We start from the raw sequence: 21,356 nt of genomic DNA on the forward strand, positions 1-21,356 counted from the left end.
AATGTAAACATAAAGACAGTACACAATATTAAAGCACTCACTGGTCCGGTGTTGGCTCTGGCAGCGTTGGAGCTCATTTCAATGAGCTTCTTTTCTTCAGGGGTCAGTAGAGCCATTTTACAAACCTCCTCATAAGACCATTCTACGTTACAGCCAGTTTGTCCACACACAAACCTGCTCTCACCCTGAATGGAAAGATTACTATTAATGAGACCAAGCGCAGTTGTGTCATCTGCAAACTCAACAATGTGGTTTCTGCTGGATCTGGCTGTGCAATCATATGTAGGTGAGCCTGCGCTACCTTACAATAGTAGGACCCAGTGGGATGATTGTGTTAAAAGCTGAGCTGAAGTCAATGAGCAGGACTCTGGCAAAGGTGTTCTCCCCCTCCAGATGTAACAGCGTGAGATGGAGCATCCTCTGTGGACAGGTTTGGCTTGTATGAAAGTTGTAGGGGGTCCACGTTTGGTGGGAGGCAGTTCTCTCCAGACATTTGGTCACCATTGGTTTAAGGGGCCACAGGCTGAAAGTCGTTTAGGGAGACTGGGTGAGACTTCTTGGGGACTGGAATAATGTTGGCACCTAAAGTGGTGCTTGGATTAACAAGTATGTTTTTAGTATAGTGCTTTACTAAATCCATAATATACAAAAATACATAACCACATTTATTTAAATTTGGAAATAATACATTTTAGAAGTATCCCACCGAACTGGAGTTTTTTGTTCATTTATTGACCGGCACACAGTGATGATGAAAAAAAATAAACCAGTAAAAAAAAAGGTTGGAGGAAATTCTGAAATGGGGGCACACACACACACACACAGTTCTACCCTGGAGTTTACATAAAATGAGCCACACTGATGTGGATGACTGGTCACATTCAGTGTGGGAGAAATTCCTGCAATTCTTTTGAAATGATTGTGCACATAAATAACGATGAGTCGTGCATTTAGTCTTTACCACAAAGTTAGTATTGGTAGTTAGTCCATGTTTTAACTAGGTATGCAGTGATTTAAACCCATGTAAAAGTGTCCTGGAGTGAGACATAACGACATAATATTATACCCAACAACATAAAATTACCAGATATGTGTACATGTTACAAATAGAGCTACTGCATGAACCATTACTACAAATCTCTGGAGAAGTCACTTCACACTTGGTGAGTAAAAGTAATCGGTAAGTGAGTAAATAACTTACCGAGTAGATAGAATATTCAGCATCTTTATTGTGGGATGGAAAGTAGTATGAAAAAACCTGTTTAGCATTTGAAAAAGAATCATTTTCTAATCTAAACTCTAAACACGCTACAGTAATTACAGCGTATTCGTTCTATCACCAGCATCTGACACAATGTTTACTGTAACTCGTCAGGTGACTCCAATTTTTTAAAGTGACAAGACAAACAAAACAGTCAATACACATATCAACACTGGAAATGACAAGGACTAAACAGACACAAGGAAACAAACGATTAAACGGTTGCTACGTTTAAATGTGGGAAATGAGTAACGCTTTAAATGTGTGGACGCTCATAATCTGCTTGTTAACATTATTTCTTCTGCCACACAGGTACAGACGTCTGTCGAGGAGCAACGCTGCACGGATGGACGCATGCCACACTGAGACACAGGAAACAGAACTCGTCCTTACAGCGAGGACAGGTGACGTTTCTGCAGCCGTCCTTCCAGTGCTGCTGCAGGATGCCACAGGTGGGACACGCTCGGACGGACGGACACTTCACAGACCTGAGCAGCATTTCTGGGCAGGTTTCCAGTGTTTTTACCGACTGGTTGAAGCAGCCGTCGTTGTCGCAGCGGTCTGAACGTGGATCAGGACCCTTCCACTCCTTCAGACACTGCCAGCAGAAGTCATAGCTCCGTCTCCTGATCACGGTGCAAAGTGTGCAGTGAACTTTGAGATTGAACAGATCGGTTTTCAGCACAGGACATTCACATCCAGGACACTGAAGAGGGAGGTGGAGTTTATCTTTTTAGCAGGTAAAAGGTGATAGAATGCACATTTCAGTGTGTGTTAGAAGCACGTACTGCTTTGGTGTTTGCTTTGACAGAGTTGGACTTCCTGGCTTTTTCAAAGAGCTTCTTTTCTTCAGGGGTCAGTAGAGCCATTTTACAAACCTCCTCATAAGACCATTCTACGTTACAGCCAGTTTGTCCACACACGAACCTGCTCTCACCCTGAATAAAAAATATATATTACTGAAAATTTAGCAAAAGGCTGAACCAAACATAAGTACAAGTACAACCAATACTCCTATCAGCATCAGCCAGAGTGAATAGTTTGGCAATACATGGAGTTTACTACTGTGGGGAAATGAGAAATAAGGATCTCACCCATTATTATATGACAACTTACTTCATCCAGTTGCTTCAGACACCAGTTGGTCAGAGATGTGGGAGTGACAGCGTGACCACAGGACATCAGAGCTCTACGAGATGTAAAGCCTTCATACAGAACTGAGGAGAAGCACAGAAACCGTTACACTGGGAGATGAAATTCAGAAATTACATTGTAATACTTTAACTGAATGTTAGACCATAACCCATAGATATTTGTTTGATTATAAGTATCAGGTTTGTATATGCTCTTTCGCTCACAGTCTAATTCATCCTCTGTTTCCACAAACTTGAGTGTGCGGTCCTTGGGGTCGTAGCGCTTCTCCTCCCTCACCCCTCTAGAAAAATGAGCAGAACGTGAGTCACGCTTCTAGAATGTGTAATATGTAACTTTAAAATAATCCTGTGAATTTTCTGTAAACTGCAAAGTTTGCATGTTTTTCTGTCTCAATGCCAGCGACACACTGATTCTGAGTGAGTGAGGAAGACTTTGTTGAGCATAACCGTGTCTCTTACCCCGATCACGTGTCAAGCGAGCAAGTTCCTGGTGGAGCTGCTCCAGAGTGGAGCAGTCACCACGTCTATGCCGCGCTGCTGGAACAGAGGAAAGACAGGCTGAGAGTGAATGAATGTGCTTGAAATGTTTTTTAATGATATTAAGTTGAAAGATAGTATATTGAATCTTTAAATATCCCAAAACTCACAAAATGTGTGTATAGTATTTTATAAATAGAAGTTGCAAACACTAGTCCACCATATTAGTCATTTTATAATAAACCCTGTCGGTCCTTTGTAGTATTAATTACCTGAGATCCTGGGGAAGACGTTCAGTCGTGCCTCTGTTAAACGACTCTCTTCGAACCAGCGTCCCAAAATGCTCCAATCCATGTTATGTATTTTGTGGTGAGGCTTCTGTCAGCTTCAGTCTTTTTATGAGAGCTGAAGTTGTTTGTTTATTGAGTCTGCCTCAAAAAGCTTTCACTTTCATTCTCATAGTCCTTGTGTCAGTAAATAACAACCTGGAAAGTACCGTTTTCTGTCCTGTTGGCACAGACGGTGCAGGAGCAAATATTTAGCTTCAGAAAAACATTATGTTTGAGCTTCAACAGACTCAACAGATGTCTCTCACTGGAGTCACTCAGACTGCAGGGAAGCTGCAGCTTTCAATCATCAGTTACAGTTTATAACAGAAAACACAGTGTGATGTGTGTCATGCAACCATCAACTCAGTGAAACCACACTGAGGTAATTAACATTCTCAGTGTTCTTATTCAGAATCTCACTTAGAATCTAATAATTAACTAACTTACTATTGACAGCTGGACATGAATGTGATGAAACGGCGACAGGCAGCAGCTATAGTCAAATATCCACTACTGTCCAGGGATGTCCAACTCCAGACCTCCCACTAGACACAGCATCGACCTTTTGAAGTGGAAGTGTCGCCAAGCAGAATCTCGAGCGCGTTCCAAATCACGTGACCAACGAGAGCGCGATAAGCCGATAGATAGGTTTCACATTACAGATATCTGTAATGTATTTATGACAAGGTCAAAATGTTATTAAAGAATAAAACTACATTTTGACAAGTCGCAATTCCAATAAAAATATCTTTATTGTTCAGACATCAGTGCCGTGCAAACGGCTCTTCTCCAAAGATGGAGAGGTGGTGAGAATGTGATAAAAGTCATGTTCTGTTGAAACGATTTTAAAGTAATTGTAAAGTTTGATTTAACTAAATTACAAACATGTCTCCTCAATGTAGTAATAAACAGAGTTGCAGAAGCACCAAATACAGCTCTAATAACATCTGACTGTAAAACATATTTACCATATCAAGGCTACTAATATATTATTATCCACAGAGAAACACAATTACACACCTTTGATTAAATAACTTTTATTTGAGAATAAAACATGCACTGTGATCCTGAACAACCACGTATCAATCAGTCTGCTCTGATGCAGTTCTCACGCACAACCAGCAGATGTCGTTGTTCTGACTGTGTCAAATGGTGTCGAGCAATGTGTCGATTTCAACCCAACTGTGTCATGACTGCTCAGTGATTCATGAGGCTTCGATTTCGCCATCTCTACTACTGTCACATCTAGTGGGGCTTTGGAAGCCCAACAATCATCAACAAAGCAGTGTCACGTATCAGCCCTTGCTGCTTCACTTCTTATATGCACTTTTATACACTGCTCATGGAACCACCGCTTGCAACTGTCACACTGTGTCTGTATGAATACACATTTATTTATTGGGTTAATATCAAGGACATCATTTAATGCTTGAATGCTACTTTAGAGTAGTTTTGCAGTTGCATTAGACATCCTTTCCATCTTATTCTCCCCCAGTCCATTTTTCCATGTAGTGTCCTCCTGATTTTAAAGTACTAGAATACAAAGTTATGCATTCAATATTTATTTTTAAACGTCCAAAATATTACGTCCACCTCAAGGTTTTAGACTTGTTTTAATCAAGTCAACGCAATAAAGTAAAAGTTTTATTAGTATTATTCTTTCAACATTATAGTGAGAGAAAAAGTAACTGGCAGACATTAATAGATGACAAACAGCAGACCTAATATAGAGTCAGTGCAGATTTACTACAATTATTACTGTAGGTATTCATGATGAGACAGGTCACAGAATTATTTAAACTGACCCACACTAAAGTGATATCTTACGATCTGTGTTGTGTTGCAACAACAGCCGACGTCATGTGTTACAGGTCCGGCTGGTCCCAGTAACCGATTAAACCGATGTAAACTGTAAAACAGTTTGTGCAAAGGTGAGACGGACAACGATGCTGCTTCAAAAAAACGAGCTCCGACAGCACCGTAACGTCTCACCTGAGGGGAGCTGCCCCCTTGTGGTCATAACTAGGATCGTCCCCCTATGCACCCCATCTGTCTCCTACAAAACAGAAAATACGCTCATTGACTTCCATGTGGCTACAGAGGTGCGTCACACATGTTACACTGAAAAGCATCTTTATTTATTAATGCACAGTAACGGTACAATGTCATAGATCAGAATAAAGGTAAATGTGTGGAGCTAATTGAAGGGAGGGGAAATTGTTTTCACAGTGTCACAGACAGTGTTTGACTGGGTTCACACAGGAGTCGGAGCATAATATGTTGATAAGACAAACAAAACAGGTGTCTTTACTTTCATTCTCGTCATCATTCCCTTTAATAAATCCTGGTATGTCCCGACAGGTGCAGCAGGATGATGACATGATGCAGGCTGGCAGTGCAGTGTCATACGTGGTTCAACCCATTACACCTTCAATATAGAAAATAGACTCACCGATAACATCAGACTCATTCTCATATGCCTGTAAGTGTCAGGAGTGAGAATCAAACATGTCATGTAAATCCTGAATAAAGTGGTGCCCAGATCACATTGTGACTTGTTAATTGAAGTGAAATAAGTTTAAGTGTCAAACATCCAGCTGCCACTGAACGTGACCTGAGTGATGAACCCTCACACAGTGAACCAAAGAAAACAAAAGCCTGGTACTTTCATGAAACATCCCCTGGTTTCTTGGGTTTCACTTTGGTACAGTTACAGGAAATCACACGCCTGATGATAAAAACACATTGAAAATACATGACCACAAAATGATCAACAGCATATAAAGTTTTTGTTAGTTTAAAGATCTTCCATTTTATTACTGTCCTGCAGACAGCAATGATGGTGCATGAATAAAAATAAATATATAAAATCATTTCTGAGCATCGCACAGCAAATTACATCATCTGATGAATTGCTCAGACAAGGGTTCATCAGTCCAGGCTTCACTTTATAGCTGCTGCCTGAGTTTTCCAAGTTTTCTGGGAGGACTGTTCGTGCTGTTTCAGGTGCTCGGGACTTTCCTGAGCCGTTGATGTGTGTGGCTATTAAATTTTTTTTTTCAAAAGTGGAAGCTTTTGTCTGAGGGCGGAGCCACAACAGTGTATAAACCGAAACGAGTCCACAGACCTCAGAAGCACCAAGACAACAAACCTGAAGACATTCATTCCATCACAGACGCAACATGGGCGACGTGGCTGTGTTTAATGCTGCAGGTGTGAAATCCTGGATCAAGCTGAGCGACAACATCCTGAATGTGAAGCAGCTGAAGGAGAGAACAGTGGAGGCTCTGCCCTGGACCCCAGGTAGGTTCACAAACACACACGGGGCCAAGAGAAGTAAAAGGAGCAATGCTACAGCTGAGTCCTAGTTAATAAGACCAGTTAATAATGTGCAGAAGAACAAAAGGCTGAAAAAGTGTAAACAGCAGCTTACAAGGCATTTTAGACATAAGATCAATAAACAACAGCTTCATAGAACTCTTTCTGTGTTGCCATGTTTGACTCCAGCTCATGAATCCACCTACAGTTTGTTTGAGCTTCACTTTGTTTAAGTCTCAGATATCAGACTGTGTGTTCTCTGTCTGTAGGTCAACATGTGGACAACGTGCAGCTGATCCTGGATGGCCGGACGCTGGAGGAGACCACTCCTCTGTCTAAGTGCACCTTCCTGCCGTCTTCAGCCATTCACCTGGTGCTGAAGGTCCACGGAGGATGAACTGCTGCAGTCCAGTTCATGAAGCTCCTGATCCACCTGTTAAAACTTCATGAAGCTTTACTGTAGCAGCTGTTAAATCTGTGGCTGGTCACAGTCCGTCTTCTGTCTCTTCATCAAACACTATAAAATGAATTATGTACAGTTATTAACAAATTGACATTACTCAACATTAATTGATTCTTGTAAATAAACAATCGAAGTTAAAAAGTTGAAGTCTCTGGTTTCTTTATTGTTTTTTACCGTTCTGTTCAGGAACTCAGCTTTTTGTGGATCATTGTGACACCTGGTGGAGAACAGCAGTCACTGGACGCTCTGTTTAATGTGTGCTCACATTTAATATTTGTAGTTAATAATGTCACAGACCTGTCAGCTACTGGACACAAGCTAAATTATGTGGAGGTGGTTAAAGTAACGACAACGTTACATTCAGACTCTCACATTCTTTAAGACTCAGGTACATTTGATAACTGTACCTTAAAACACCCTCATTCTGCTGATGCTGCAGCTGTGCTGGAGTTTCCATAAAATGATCTTATTTCATACAGTTTGAATAAACCAGCACCTTACTGTCATATGTTTAGACTGGACCATTGGATGGTTGCTCAGAGTAAAGACTGTCACATTTTTAATAGAATGAAGGTACACGATTTGTACAGATTTATACAATACAGACCATTAAATTTCCTATTAATCAGTCGAGATGTGAGCAGATAAATATCCACATTTCCAGTAATTGAGAGGTTTCTAATAACACAGCAGCATTAACCATTCAGGAAGCTGAACAGTTCATTCACAGCCTCACATCTGGGACATTCGGTTACTTTCGGTTTCTCTGCTCTTATAAGAAATCATGTGGATCCAGCCTTTGTTTACAACCTGTATTAATCTCATGTTGATTCAAGCTTAAGGCTGATAACAGCTTGTGTTTCCAGTCCATTTGTAGAGAAGAGCCCTGGTTTACAGTAAGTGCTGTGTCTGCTGGTCACGTTCGGGGGAATCCTCTTGGAGCGTTGGGTAATTTCTGGCTGTGATGCTGAATCAGGAAATGTTCAAGAACTTTATTGTCACAACATATCAAGTCAAAGATATTTGACTTTAAGCTTTGATTAAATTGTTAAAACGTGAAGATTCCACCTGTGTAACATGACTGTGCTGCATGTAGCCTTTAGACTTTATATTTACTCTTTTATTTCCAATAAATAGTGTTAGCTGTAGCTCATCTAACTGGAGTGTTGGAGCTGGTCTGTTGCTTTGCCAACTATCAGCAGTGACACAGCAGATGACGTGACCCAATGAAAACACAGATGAGGTAATGTGAAGGTTTCTGTGCAAAGACACTGCACATTTTGCAACTTAATATTGTGACTGGTTTATTGTGAATATACCTTTTTTGTAAATAAAAAGATCATAAAAAGGCAGCATGAAGACAAAAGACCATTAAACAACTCTGCAACTCTTCAAAGCACAAGTATAGTGACCAAACATTTAATACAGAATTCCTATAAGGGTTAAAGACTTTTAATGGAAGCCGAAGTTCATTTGTATGAATTAATGAAGCTAATGTAGATTCATAAATGTCATACTAAATAATGATGATTACATAAGGTAGCAAATTGATGAACAATCACTCATATCATTATAATCTACAATCATGTTTTACAAACATTTCTATAAACATGACATGATGTTATTTTACAAATCAGAAGAAACCAAAGTCTGCTGTACTCGACATTTATTATTTCTTCTGCCAAACGGGCACAGACGTCTGTCGAGGAGCAGCAACACTGCACGGATGGTAACTTGCCACTTTGAGACACACAAAACAAAAATGTTTCTTACAACGAGGACAGTGAACAATTTTACAGGTTCTGTTGTCCAGCTGCTGCAGGATGCCACAGGTGGGACACGCTCTGATGGACGGACACTTCACAGACCTGAGCAGCATTTCCGGGCAGGTCTGCAGTGTTTCTACTGACTGGTTGCAGCAGCCATCGTTGTCGCAGCGGTCTGAACGTGGATCAGGACCCTTCCACTCCCTCAGACACTGCCAGCAGAAGTCATAGCTCCCACTTCTGTTCACTGAGCAAACTGAGCAGTGAACTCTGAGATTAAACAGGTCGGTTCTGACCACAGGAGATTCACATCCAGGACACTGAAGAGGGAGGTGGAGTTTATTATTCCACCATCATGTAAAGGTGATAGAATGCACATTATTAAAGCACTCACTGGTCTGGTGTTGGCTCTGGCAGCGTTGGAGCTCATGGCTTTTTCAAAGAGCTTCTTTTCTTCAGGGGTCAGTAGAGCCATTTTACAAACCTCCTCATAAGACCATTCTACGTTACAGCCAGTTTGTCCACACATAAACCTGCTCTTACCCTGAATGGAAACATTAATAGTTAACTTTGAGTCAACAGTTGGAAACAATCACTTAAACAGTGTGTAACAAGCTGCAGGAAACACAAGGTGTGTCTAGAATAGTCTCAATGGGAAACAAAACTAAACTAGCTTAAAAGGAAGATAAAATAAAAGTTTTTTACTTGTACAAAGTATAGCATATTTTGAATAGCAAGGAAGGAGTCTGTAGTTAGTAAATGAGTGTTTTAAGTTTTGACCATTTAATACAAACTTACGTCATCCAGTTGCTTAAAACACCAGTTGGTCAGAGACGTGGGAGTAACAGCGTGACCACAGGACATCAGAGCTCTACGAGACCTGAAGCCTTCACACAAAACTGATGAAAACACAAAGAAATGCTTAAGGGTTTGCAACAGTATACTAAATGTAACTGACTTTGTAAAAGTTGTTTAAACCTCCATATTCTATAAGCTTATCCATAAACATTGTCTGATTATTAATAATATATCATTGTGGAAGGTTTCAACATCTTGATCTTACAATCTAACTCATCCTCTGTCTCCACAAACTTCAGTGTTGGGTCTTGAGGGTCGTATCTCTTCTGAGTCAGGCTCCTGTTGCCTTCTAATGCTGCAAAACAGCAACCAGCTACATCAACAGCTCAGTCTCAGACTTTCAGTTTCGGTTTTATTGTAAGTATGCTTCATAAGATGTCAGGCGATTTCACAATTTTTCTTTCTCATTTTCTGCTGCATGGTGACATAATATAATCTCGCACCGATGTCAGTGTTCAAAGGTAAGAAGGTAATAACATCACAGACATACAGTCTGACTATGGGTTTATACAACAGCTACTACTTCACCGTGTTTGTACACTCATCCTACCGTATCCGTTCAACCGCAAATGTTCCTCCAGCCGTCCCAGTGCAGCCAGTCGGCGTTCCAGCATGACTGTCTGAATGTGCGGATCCACATGCACTTCTACAGTGACAGAAAGTTTGACTGAACCATGAGTGCACAATCAACATTATCATTATTAAAAACACCTGGGTCCAAAAACACTACACTAGCCTGGTCTTACCTGGCCTCCGTACCTCGCCCCCCTCTCTCTCTTTGGGCTGACTCTGGAACAGACCCATTTTATCACCTCTTTGTTTGGATCGTCTCTGGACGAGCTGTGAGCTTTTTGGACTGACTGTTGTTTTTGTAGAAGCAGAGTATCCGCCCTCAGAAGAACTTTCACTTTCAGTTTGCCACTTATAGTTAAAAGACAGAGTTCACCTTATCATAGCAACTTCCATTTTTCATATTTAGTTCTTTCATATATTTTAAGTTATTAAGCTTTCTTCATCTAAATTTCCCAATTGAAATGAATGGAAAAACTCTTTCTTTCAAAAACTCTTCAGCTTTCTCCCTATACCTTTAAAATAAAAGCATCAATCCAAATCTTTAGCTAAAAATAGCAGTATTTCTGCCGTTTAACTGGTTTATTATGACTAGTTACAACTATTTTACTGTTTAGCAATTACCTGCACATATTTCCTCCAAACTGAGCTTCTTCTGCAAACATTCAGCTCTGCTTAAACAACCCATTCTTTTTAAATACAGTACATTCATCTATTCTGCACATTTTTATTTACAGCTGTCTTAAGTGTTTTAGCTACTTTCAGCAATTCTCTAAGAATACATTCAGCATGGCAGCATTCACTATGCATTTTCCTATGGAAATGATTTATCTAGTTATTCATCATCTTCCTAATTCAAAATCAAATGTGTTATTGTGACAGACAAAAAAGTAAGCAGATATATTATTCATGTCACGTTCTATGTCACTTCCTGTTTTTATTTTGTAGTACTTCCTGTCCTCAGTTCAGTTGTTCACTCCCTGGATCATTTAGCACACCTGTCAGCAATTAGTTAATCAAGCACCTGTATTTCGTCTTCACCTCACACACACTCTAGCTGCCAGATTGTCAAGTCCTGTACTTCTATCCAGCGTTTCTTGTACTGTCTCTCGTGTTCGATCCTGATTGTCCTGACCACCGAATCCTGTCTGACCCTTGCCTGTACCTTCGCTTGGATACGAACCCTGCTTGATCGTTTGACCCGTGAGTTTGCCTAGTCCTTGTCTGTACCGTCGCTGTGCTCTGCCATGTACCGAACCCCTGCGTGTTTACTGGACCTGAGATTGCCTGCTCCCAGACTGTGCTTTAAGACCGTGCTCCTCTGTTTATGACCTGGACCGTCTGACTCTGATTGGGATAATAAAACCTGATTCCCTCCTCAACCCGTCTGTGCGCTGTGCATTTGGGTCCTCCTCCGTGGGTTCTGACAGAACAATCTGGCCAGACTTGGACCCAGCCAGCGCCAGCCTGCACCCAGGTCTGTTACAGTTTTTCTTTGTTTTTCCCCGTCCTCTGTTCGTTCAGCTCTGCGCATAACCACGCACCGGAGCGATGGAGTTTATTCCCCCGAGCTTACCGGAGGACATCCGCGGCGATTTCCGGAGGCTAGCGAAGGAATACGCGGAAGCAGGCAGTTCCAAGGACCGGCTCGGCATTGTAAATGTGGCCATTGACATTCTGGAAGACGAGTTATGGTGGCGTGAGTACCCCGGAGTGCAGGCACTCTTTGACGGGCTCCAGCTGATGCGGAGGGAATTGGCACGCGCGCTGCGCGCACCGTCTGTCTGTGTCTCCGCAGCGGTTCCTGTCGCCGCTCCGGCGTTTCACGTCTCCGTTCCTGCCGCCAATCCAGCGGATCATGTTCACGTTCCTGTCGCCGTTCCGGCGGTTCACGTTCCTGTCACCGCTCCAGCGCCTCCAACCCAGGCTTCCAACGCCGCTGCTTCAGTTCGCCACTCGGACCCAGCTACAAAGACCCAGCCCCCGCCGCTCTCAGCGCCGCAGACGACGGTCAGCCACAGGCGCCCCCGACGACGTCGGCGAGGGCACGGTTCCGGGGTCCAGGGCCCAGAGACCTCGGTCGCGGTAACCGAGCAGCTCTCCTCTCCGGCAGAGGATTCCCTCGGTTCCCCCACTGACTGTGTCATGTCAATTGCAGGCATCCCCAATAGCGTCGCACAACGGATCCACCTCCACTGTTCTCCCCCGGTTGTGTTCCTCTTTTCCCACCTAATGGACATTGCGGATTCAACAGCAGACCAGGGCACGAGGGAGCAACTATTTGAGGAGGCAGCTGCCCTCATTCTGAGGGAACCTGCCCTGCGTGCGGCCCTGCAACTCCCAGGCCTGCAGCCAGCAGCCACGCCACATCCCACGTCTCAGCCAGGTCAGTTTTGTCACGCTCAGGCTCCAGTGCAGCCCTGTCACGCTCAGGCTCCAGTGCAGCCCTGTCACGCTCAGGCTCCAGTGCAGCCCTGTCACGCTCAGGCTCCAGTGCAGCCCTGCCACGCTCAGGCTCCAGTGCAGCCCTGCCACGCTGGGTCCAGCCCCAGTTCAGTCGAGCTCCGCTCAGGGTCCAGCCCCAGTTCAGTCGAGCTCCGCTCAGGGTCCAGCCCCAGTTCAGTCGAGCTCCGCTCAGGCTCTAGCCCCAGTTCAGTCGAGCTCCGCTCAGGGTCCAGCCCAGTCGAGTTACGCTCAGGCCTTATCCCAGCCAGAAGGTACCATCCGTCAAACAAGTGCTAGTCACACCCAATCAGGCCTGACGTCTACTCCGTCGAGCTCGGCAGCTGCAAGCAGTCATGCCGGCTCCAGAGAGGACGCCGTTCCAGTTCCTGTCGGCCCCCGCGAGGACGCCGTTCCAGTTCCTGTCGGCCCCCGCGAGGACGCCGATCCAGTTCCTGTCGGCCCCCGCGAGGACGCCGTTCCAGTTCCTGTCGGCCCCCGCGAGGACGCCGTTCCAGTTCCTGTCGGCCCCCGCGAGGACGCCGTTCCAGTTCCTGTCGGCCCCCGCGAGGACGCCGTTCCAGTTCCTGTCGGCCCCCGCGAGGACGCCGCTCCAGCTCCTGTCGGCCCCCGCGAGGACGCCGCTCCAGCTCCTGTCGGCCCCCGCGAGGACGCCGCTCTAGCTCCCGTTCCTGTCGGCTCCCGCGAGGACGCCGCTCTAGCTCCCGTTCCTGTCGGCTCCCGCGAGGACGCCGCTCTAGCTCCCGTTCCTGTCGGCTCCCGCGAGGACGCCGCTCTAGCTCCCGTTCCTGTCGGCTCCCGCGAGGCGAGGACGCCGCTCTAGCTCCCGTTCCTGTCGGCTCCCGCGAGGACGCCGCTCTAGCTCCCGTTCCTGTCGGCTCCCGCGAGGACGCCGCTCTAGCTCCCGTTCCTGTCGGCTCCCGCGAGGACGCCGCTCTAGCTCCCGTTCCTGTCGGCTCCCGCGAGGACGCCGCTCTAGCTCCCGTTCCTGTCGGCTCCCGCGAGGACGCCGCTCTAGCTCCCGTTCCTGTCGGCTCCCGCGAGGACGCCACTCTAGTCCCTATCAGCCTCGGAGGGGCAGTCCCCGCCGACCTCCAGGAGGAGGTCGCGCCGGCTGCAGATCCTGCCGCAGCTCCCTCCGACCTCCAGGAGGAGGTCGCGCCGGCTGCAGATCTCGCCGCAGTTCCCGTAGACCTCCAGGAGGGGGCAGCGCCGGCCGCAGTTCCCGCTGACCTCCAGGAGGAGGCCGTTCCTGTCGCAGCTCCCGCTGCAGTTCCCGCTGACCTCCAGGAGGAGGTCGCTCCTGTCGCAGCTCCCGCTGCAGTTCCTGCTGCAGTTCCTGGCGGCTCGGCTCCGGCCGCACCTGCATCGGTTCCTGGTGGTCCTGCGCTGACCACGTCTCCACGTTTGCCCTTATTTCTGGTTCATCTGCCGGACTGGTGGCCTCACCCCCGTCACCTCCTGCCGGTTGGGTGGCGCTGCCTCCTGCGGCGCCGTTCGCCGCGGCTCCGCCATCGTTAGGGTCGCTCACCTGGGGAGCGTTCTGGCTCTTGGGCATGGGGAGTGCCGTCTCGGCCTGGTGGCCGCGCAACCTGCCCTCCCCTCGCCGCCATCCCCCGTGAAGGGACGTTCTGGACCTTGTTTTTGTGTTTTGGACTCATCATGAACTTAACTTCCTGCCCTGTCTCATGTCCTTGTTGTTATTGTTGTTGTCTCTGTTTTTGCCCTCCTCCGGTCCTCCCTCCGCCCACCCTGCTTTTCTGCCTTGTCGGGGAGGGATTCGGTCCCTCCTCCTGAGACTCCTCCTGACCACCGAATCCTGTCTGACACTTGCCTGTACCTTCGCTTGGAAACGAACCCTGCTTGATCGTTTGACCCGTGAGTTTGCCTAGTCCTTGTCTGTATCGTCGCTGTGCTCTGCCATGTACCGAACCCCTGCCTGTTTACTGGACCTGAGATTGCCTGCTCCCAGACTGTGCTTTAAGACCGTGCTCCTCTGTTTATGACCTGGACCGTCTGACTCTGATTGGGATAATAAAACCTGATTCCCTCCTCAACCCGTCTGTGCGCTGTGCATTTGGGTCCTCCTCCGTGGGTTCTGACAATTCAACATTTAATCAATAATGAACAATTAATTAATTCAAACTATTAATAATTTAAAAATTCTCTTTGCTGGTTTGCACATCTGGTGAGTTTGTTTTTTATGTCTTTTGATTTTTCTAGTGCTTTTAACACCATCCAGCCATTGCTTCTGAAACTCAAACTGGAGGAAGCTGGTCTGGACCTCCATCTGACGGAGTGGATTATGGATTATCTCAAAAACAGAAAGAAGAAAACAAAAATGTGGTCAATTATTAAGAAAGCAATAGAATGGCATTCTTTATTATCAAATGTTAGTACAGTTGTAAGAAAGTATGCTGTGTGTGTAGAATCAGAATTTATGTGGCTAGGGATTTTAGGTTTATTTTGTTATCTTATCTACAATGCTCAAAACATGCAATATGTTTTATCATAGCCAAGAAAGGACACATTTTGCTTCATAATTCAGTGTGGTAGCATGTTATCTCCAGACATCAGTTTTCTACTACTTTGGACTGTTCTAGGTCCTCAGTGATTGGCTCAAGTCACTTTAAATTAAATTGGTGGGGAAAAATTCTAATAAAAATATGTACTCCTCAGACATCAGTGTCGGCGAGCGGCTCTTCTCCAAAGATGGAGAGGTAGTGAGAAGCAGATAAAAGCCATGTTCTGTGAAAACGAATAAAAAAAAATTTTATTTAACAAAATGACAAACATGACTTTTCAATGTAGTAATAAACAAAGTTGCAGAAGCACTAAATACAGCTCTAATAACATCTGACTGTAAAACATATTTACCATATCAAGGCTACTTATACATTTTTATCCACAGAGAAACACAATTACACACTTAGATAAATAACTTTAATTTGCGAATAAAACATGGACTGTGATCCTGAACAACTATGTATCAGTGAGTCAGTCTGCTCTGATGCAGTTCTCACACAGAACCACCAGATGTCAGTGTTCTGACTGTGTCATATGGTGTCAAGCAATGTGTCGATATCAACCCAACTGTGTCATAGTTGACACAGTTGGGTGCTAATGTGCTCAGTGATTCATGAGGCTTTTGCCATCTCAACCGTAAACAGTACTGTCGTAAAACTATGTCGTTCGCTGACTGAAACACCTCTTCATAACGACCACATGACTGTACTGTACCATGTGTGCAGCAGCTTGTCTGCCACAAATCCAATGCAGCACTAGGGAGCATGCGCTGTGAAGTAAAGATCCCTCTGTCTTATCATACAGCTGCTTATTTTGGTTTTAAACTGGCATGACTTGTAAATACTACTATACTAAATGCTATAATGTTCTGCCACAGACAACTATAATCTTTTACAGTAGTCTTAGCCAACCATACACTAAATAATACAGGTGTATTGTGACATACTGTATAGTCATCAGTATCGTTGATGATAATGATAATAATGAGATACCAACCCTGGTATTCCAATGAATTTAAATTATTTAATAAAATTAATACAATTGAAAGACTGTTCCCACCGAGACTCAAACCCAGGACAAAAGGTTATTAAAATAAACTCAAAAACAATATGATATACTGTAAGCCATTATCCAAGGGGAGTGATGGATGTCAGGACGGTTGATAAACAGTCATAAAACGTCCACACAAAATCACGTCAGTGAAAGGACAGATGATGTTACACTGAAGATTAGTCAACATATCCATCTATGTATGGACAACAGAGACTTCACACAAGAAAAGTCATGGATGAATCTGAAAGTTTCAGTTTCAGAAAGTGGAAATCATCAACACAAACACACAAATGAAGTTTGGGACAGGAAACAGGAGCATGAAATGAGGAAGAATGATGCTGAGAAAATAGGAGACAAAGATTATGCAGAGAGAAAATTCTAAAACCAAACATTACAGTGAAGTTTTAGATATAGACGACCCACATAGTAGAAAAGCAAATAATAGTGGAGCTAATTCTAGTGATACAGAGTTTGGTGGAAACAAAGACAAAAACAGAAACCTAAAGACGACAGAGGAGCTGATGGTAAAACAGAAAACAAATCCAATTATAAGAACACGGGTCAAAGAGAAACCAGTGAGTGTTCAAGACGTTTTGTGATGATGGAGATGAATGAAGTAGAAGAAAATTAGGTTCTATAGATCCGGTGATGGAGGTTCAGACGAACACAGGAAGCAGGGAATCAGACATAAACATACTAAAAATTAGAACAAAAAAGACGTTCATGGTAAAACCAGAGAGGGAGAAGATGCGACGACGGCAAAGAACAGGAACAAAAACACATCATCGACAGGACTGGCAGCGGAATTCAAAGAAGGCAAAAACAGAAAGTGTGAAGGAAACATCACATAGCAGCGAGAACAGAAGGGGACAGAATGAAGTTAAACCTGATCTGGAGACAGATACTTTGACACAAGTTGTCAACAGTTCAATCCTGGGGGGTGTTCCACAAAGCAGGGTTAAGTAACCATGTTCTAAACCCTGAAATCTGAAAAAACTTGTTTACCCTGAGAGTTAAATTAATCTACCTCCTGTTGGTAACCCAGAGTTAACAAGCGTGCACAGTGTACTGTACAGTATATTTAAGGACATGTTCAATGGATCCTCATGGAAAGTCGAAGTGACAAAAAAGGACAGTATATTTCACCTGCTCTGGAGGCTGAGGTTAGTTCCTTACATACACTGAACCTCACCTGGGTATTTCACATAACACACTTTCTGGAACTGTGAATGTATTGGACATATTGGTGTGGTGGGTAGCACCGTCTCCCACAGTGGGAAGTTCCTGGGTTTGATTCCCGGAGGCGGCGCGCTTTTTGTGTGGAGTTTGCAAGTTCTCCCTGTGTTTGCGTTCTCCCATTGCGTTCTTCCTCCTACAGTCCAAAAACATGCATTAGGTTGATTGGCTTCTCTCCATTGGCCGTAGGTGTGAATGGTGTGTTTGTGTGTGAATATCTGTCTGTGTTTTGCCCTGCGATGGGCTGGCGCCCTGTCCAGGGTGTATCCTGCCTCTCACCCATAGCCAGCTGGGATAGGCAGCACCCCCACCACCCCCCATATGGGATTTAACGCTGCATGAGATGTCAGTTATTGAATTTTTGTATGCCAGTAGAACAAGATGATTGACAGATGATATTCACATGGGACCAAATCCAATCCATATTATTGAGATTTCATTTTGTATTATAGGGGACCATAATATTTTGTTTTAGGTGTCCTGCTGTATGTATAGAAACCTTTTTGAGGAGAATCTGGTGGCAGACTGAAACCAATACTGAAGATTACAGCACGTGTCTCAAACAATGTTTATGTAACCAGTGTTGAGTAGAAGATTCATAAAGCATTTTAGTAGGTGGGACTTCAAAGTGAAACAGTTTTCTGACATATATAAATCAGATGCTCCATTTCCCAGGTCTAGAAAAGCAGCTTTCAGAAATGACTCCAGGTAAATACTAATATAATCTTTTTTCTCTTCTAAGTCTGTTCTAAATTGAAACATGATTAACAGCCTTCTTTTGACAGAAAGCCGATAGTTTAGATTATTTGTGAATTCACCATGAGCCACCACAATGGTTCCAGTGCTCCTGGTAAGGCACGACTAGAACACATGTAGTATGATCAACATTTTTAATACTGCGCGACTGAGTGCATTTAAATATTTTCAGTTTACCACGGTTTGATAAACCAAGGAGCAACATGCCTGCACAGTGTGCTGCAGGTGCTGTTCATGACAAAAGAGTTCAGAGAAGCTGTGGAGAGGTTTGTTACACGTCTTTATGTCATTCAACTTTATGTCTCTATTCAATTTAATTTTATTCATATAGCACCAAATCACACCAAAGTTATCTCAAGGCACTTTACAAGGTAAGGTTTAGGACCTTACACAATTAAACCCAACAGATCCAACATAGAGCAAGCCTTTAATTACAAATTGACAGCAACAGTGGAGAGGAACCACTGGAACCACCAGGACCAGAGACTAGACACAGGCAGGATGGTTGGATCCAGGATTGGAGATTTGTTTTATGTATGATTTGATGAGAGATCCTGGTCAAAGATGACACCAAAGTTCCTCACAGTAGAATCTGAGGCTAATGTTATGTCACCCAAGGTAACTATGTCACACAGTAGTGTATCTCTCAGATTTTTAGGCCAAACAATGAGAATTTCAGTTTTATCTGAATTTAGTTGAAGGATTTGATGTCTTATTCAAATAATTGCAATAATGCATTTACTGTGTCCCCCAATGTATGTTTGTACAGGGTCCCAGCTACAGAAAACAACACTGAGTCTATTGATCCTGAACTAAAATCCTTGTTTAGGGATTTAAAATCAGGCACAGCTGACACTTGTGATCTCACAAAGAAGCTGGACATTCAAATAGGTAAAGTGTAAGAAAAAAAAATAAACTGAAAAGTTATTTAATTTTCTCTCAGTCGTAATCATGTAAATATGCATACATGTATATTTTGTTAGTGATTACAACAAATATACAAATCACTATGCAAAAGAAAATATAATTGTACCCTAATGTTACAGGCCTCTAGCTGGAGAGACCTGTAGATAAGTGTGTGTGTGTCCTTTTTAATGAAGGAAAAGAATTAGAGAAGAGACGCTAGGTGTGTCATTTTCTGTATTGACAGACAGATATTTCACGTATTGGTTATCACCAACAACATACCACATAAATTCAATACTTTTTAACATTTAATATAGGATTTACAGTACATGCTCCTGAGCTGTGATAAAGACTCAACTAACAAGTCTTTATTTTATTCATCCTATTAACTTAGTGAAATGCTCTTCAGCTGGCTAAGAAATAATGTAAAACACCCTAAATGTTTATTAAAGGGGCTGCAGTTGTTATTTGCATTTTGTTGATCGTTTAATGCGTGAAAAGAATTAGAGACGCTAAGTGTGTCACTATCCACTTAGCAGGCTGTTCTCCACGAACAGAATCTTGGCACCTCACAATTAGCACTTACTTTTGAAAATACCCCTTCTGCTGGCATAACTTTGTCATTACAAGTTGACATGCAATGCAAATTCCTTACATTATTATTAAAACTCTATTACCCTTTAACAAATGTGACAACACGTTGTTGGATGTAAAGACATTTTTGTTTTGCATATAACACGTGTAGTGCATGAAAAACAAGAGGCTGCTGAATTGTTTGAGAGGATCATAAGTAATACTAGTCATGAGGCTGCACAGGTAAGAACAATATGAATATACAATATGCTGTCTCAAGTGAAGGACCTACATTTATAAAATAAAGCATGTAAGCAGTATCTTTATTTTTAGATATTTCAAGGACATTTGACACACAGGAATAAATGCTCCATGTGTGGCAGCCACACAAACAATGACGAATCATTTTGGACTCTACCTCTTGAATTGGAGGATTCTACAACTAGTTTGGCCTCAAGCTGTCATGATCCGTGTCTTTGTTTCTAGTTGTTCCCTGTTTTCACGTCATGTCCTGCTTGTCTTATTTTGGTTCCAGTTTCCGTTTCCTGTTTTATTTTGGTAGTCTCCCGGTCTCTGTTTTGTGTTCTAGCTTTACTTCCGGTTTCTTGTCTTGTCACAGCTGTCCCTGCTCATTACCCACACCTGCACTCTGTTAGTCATCAAGTCACTGTGTATTTAACCACCACCTGTGTCCTTAGTTCGCTGCCAGATTGTCGTATTCGAGTTCCCTGAGTGTTCGTGTTTGATGAGTTGAGTTCCCTGAGTGTTCGTGTTTCCCGTGTCCTGTTCCTGTCTGTATCATGTATCCTGCCCGATCCTGGATTGTCTACTTACCGTGAGTTTTTGCCTGTTCCCTGTCTGTACCTTCGCCGAGCCTTTTCGTGTATGACCTGGACCGTCTGACCGTGCCTTTAAGAATAAACCTTTTGTGGATTATAATATCGCCTCCGTGCTGTGCATGTGGGTTCGCCGTCTGCCTGCTTCGAGTCCCTGACAGAACAATCTGGCCACACTTGGACCCAGCCAGCACTTAGCCTCCGGTCAGGTCAGTGACTGTTTTTCCCCTTGTTTTTTACGGCAAATATAACTCCCCCGCGGAAGTATGGTTTCGGTTTCATCCTCTCCGCCTCGTCGGATCGTCGTGCCTGCACCAACCTGCCCAGCTCCATGGTTATTTCCCTGGGAGGATTTCCTGCTCTCACGCGGTCCTCAGCCTCCAGTTCAGCCGCGCGCTGCTCAGCCTCCAAGTCAGCCGCGCGCTGCTCAGCCTCCAAGTCAGCCGCGCGCTGCTCAGCCTCCAAGTCAGCCGCGCGCTGCTCAGCCTCCAAGTCAGCCGCGCGCTGCTCAGCCTCCAGTTCAGCCGCGCGCTGCTCAGTCTCCAGTTCAGCCGCGCGCTGCTCAGTCTCCAGTTCAGCCGCGCGCTGCTCAGCCTCCAAGTCAGCCGCGCGCTGCTCAGTTTCCAGTTCAGCCGCGCGCTGCTCAGTCTCCAGATCAGCCGCGCGCTGCTCAGTCTCCAGTTCAGCCGCGCGCTGTTCAATCTCCAGCTCAATCGTGCTTTGCCCAGTCTCCAGCTCAATCGTGTTTTGCCCAGTCTCCTGCTCAATCGTGTTTTCCCCAGTCTCCAGCCCAAGCTCCAGACGCCGCGGC

At 44.3% G+C, this 21,356-nt stretch overlaps 2 protein-coding genes across 3 annotated transcripts; both read right to left on the minus strand.

Annotated features, from left to right (window-relative positions):
• Nucleotides 1-652: 652 nt before the first annotated feature.
• LOC114844233 (uncharacterized protein DDB_G0292642-like) lies at nt 653-3,798 on the minus strand. 2 transcript variants are annotated; one of them, XM_029131428.3, is made up of 7 exons: nt 3,669-3,798; nt 3,165-3,399; nt 2,875-2,952; nt 2,620-2,694; nt 2,378-2,478; nt 2,050-2,199; nt 653-1,967 (listed from the first exon to the last, which is right to left on the minus strand). In XM_029131428.3, exons 2-7 carry the CDS (start codon nt 3,244-3,246, stop codon nt 1,554-1,556), a joined length of 900 nt encoding a protein of 299 aa, XP_028987261.1. In that variant the 5' UTR covers nt 3,247-3,399; nt 3,669-3,798; the 3' UTR covers nt 653-1,553. The 2 variants fall into 2 exon arrangements, with proteins under 2 accessions (XP_028987261.1, XP_055359379.1); XM_055503404.1 differs by having other exon boundaries at nt 2,875-2,949; nt 3,165-3,753.
• Nucleotides 3,799-8,438: 4,640 nt separating this feature from the next.
• Nucleotides 8,439-10,530, minus strand: LOC114851329 (uncharacterized). The gene is made up of 6 exons (XM_029143104.3): nt 10,373-10,530; nt 10,177-10,272; nt 9,832-9,921; nt 9,567-9,667; nt 9,163-9,312; nt 8,439-9,088 (listed from the first exon to the last, which is right to left on the minus strand). Exons 1-6 carry the CDS (start codon nt 10,428-10,430, stop codon nt 8,672-8,674), a joined length of 912 nt encoding a protein of 303 aa, XP_028998937.1. The 5' UTR covers nt 10,431-10,530; the 3' UTR covers nt 8,439-8,671.
• Nucleotides 10,531-21,356: the final 10,826 nt, after the last annotated feature.

This window comes from Betta splendens, chromosome 2 (assembly GCF_900634795.4).
Source record: "Betta splendens chromosome 2, fBetSpl5.4, whole genome shotgun sequence".
Classification (NCBI taxonomy): Eukaryota; Metazoa; Chordata; class Actinopteri; order Anabantiformes; family Osphronemidae; genus Betta; species Betta splendens.

Coding starts and splice junctions, on each gene's coding strand:
- LOC114844233 (XM_029131428.3), bottom strand. CDS start 3,246: ATGGATTGGAGCATTTTGGGACGCTGGTTCGAAGAGAGTCGTTTAACA. Junction 2,695..2,874: donor TCGCTTGACACGTGATCGGG/GTAAGAGACACG, acceptor ATTTTTCTAGAG/GGGTGAGGGAGGAGAAGCGC. Junction 2,479..2,619: donor AACAGAGGATGAATTAGACT/GTGAGCGAAAGA, acceptor GCTTCTCCTCAG/TTCTGTATGAAGGCTTTACA.
- LOC114851329 (XM_029143104.3), bottom strand. CDS start 10,430: ATGGGTCTGTTCCAGAGTCAGCCCAAAGAGAGAGAGGGGGGCGAGGTA. Junction 9,922..10,176: donor TTTGCGGTTGAACGGATACG/GTAGGATGAGTG, acceptor GCTGTTTTGCAG/CATTAGAAGGCAACAGGAGC. Junction 9,089..9,162: donor CCAGAGCCAACACCAGACCA/GTGAGTGCTTTA, acceptor CTCCCTCTTCAG/TGTCCTGGATGTGAATCTCC.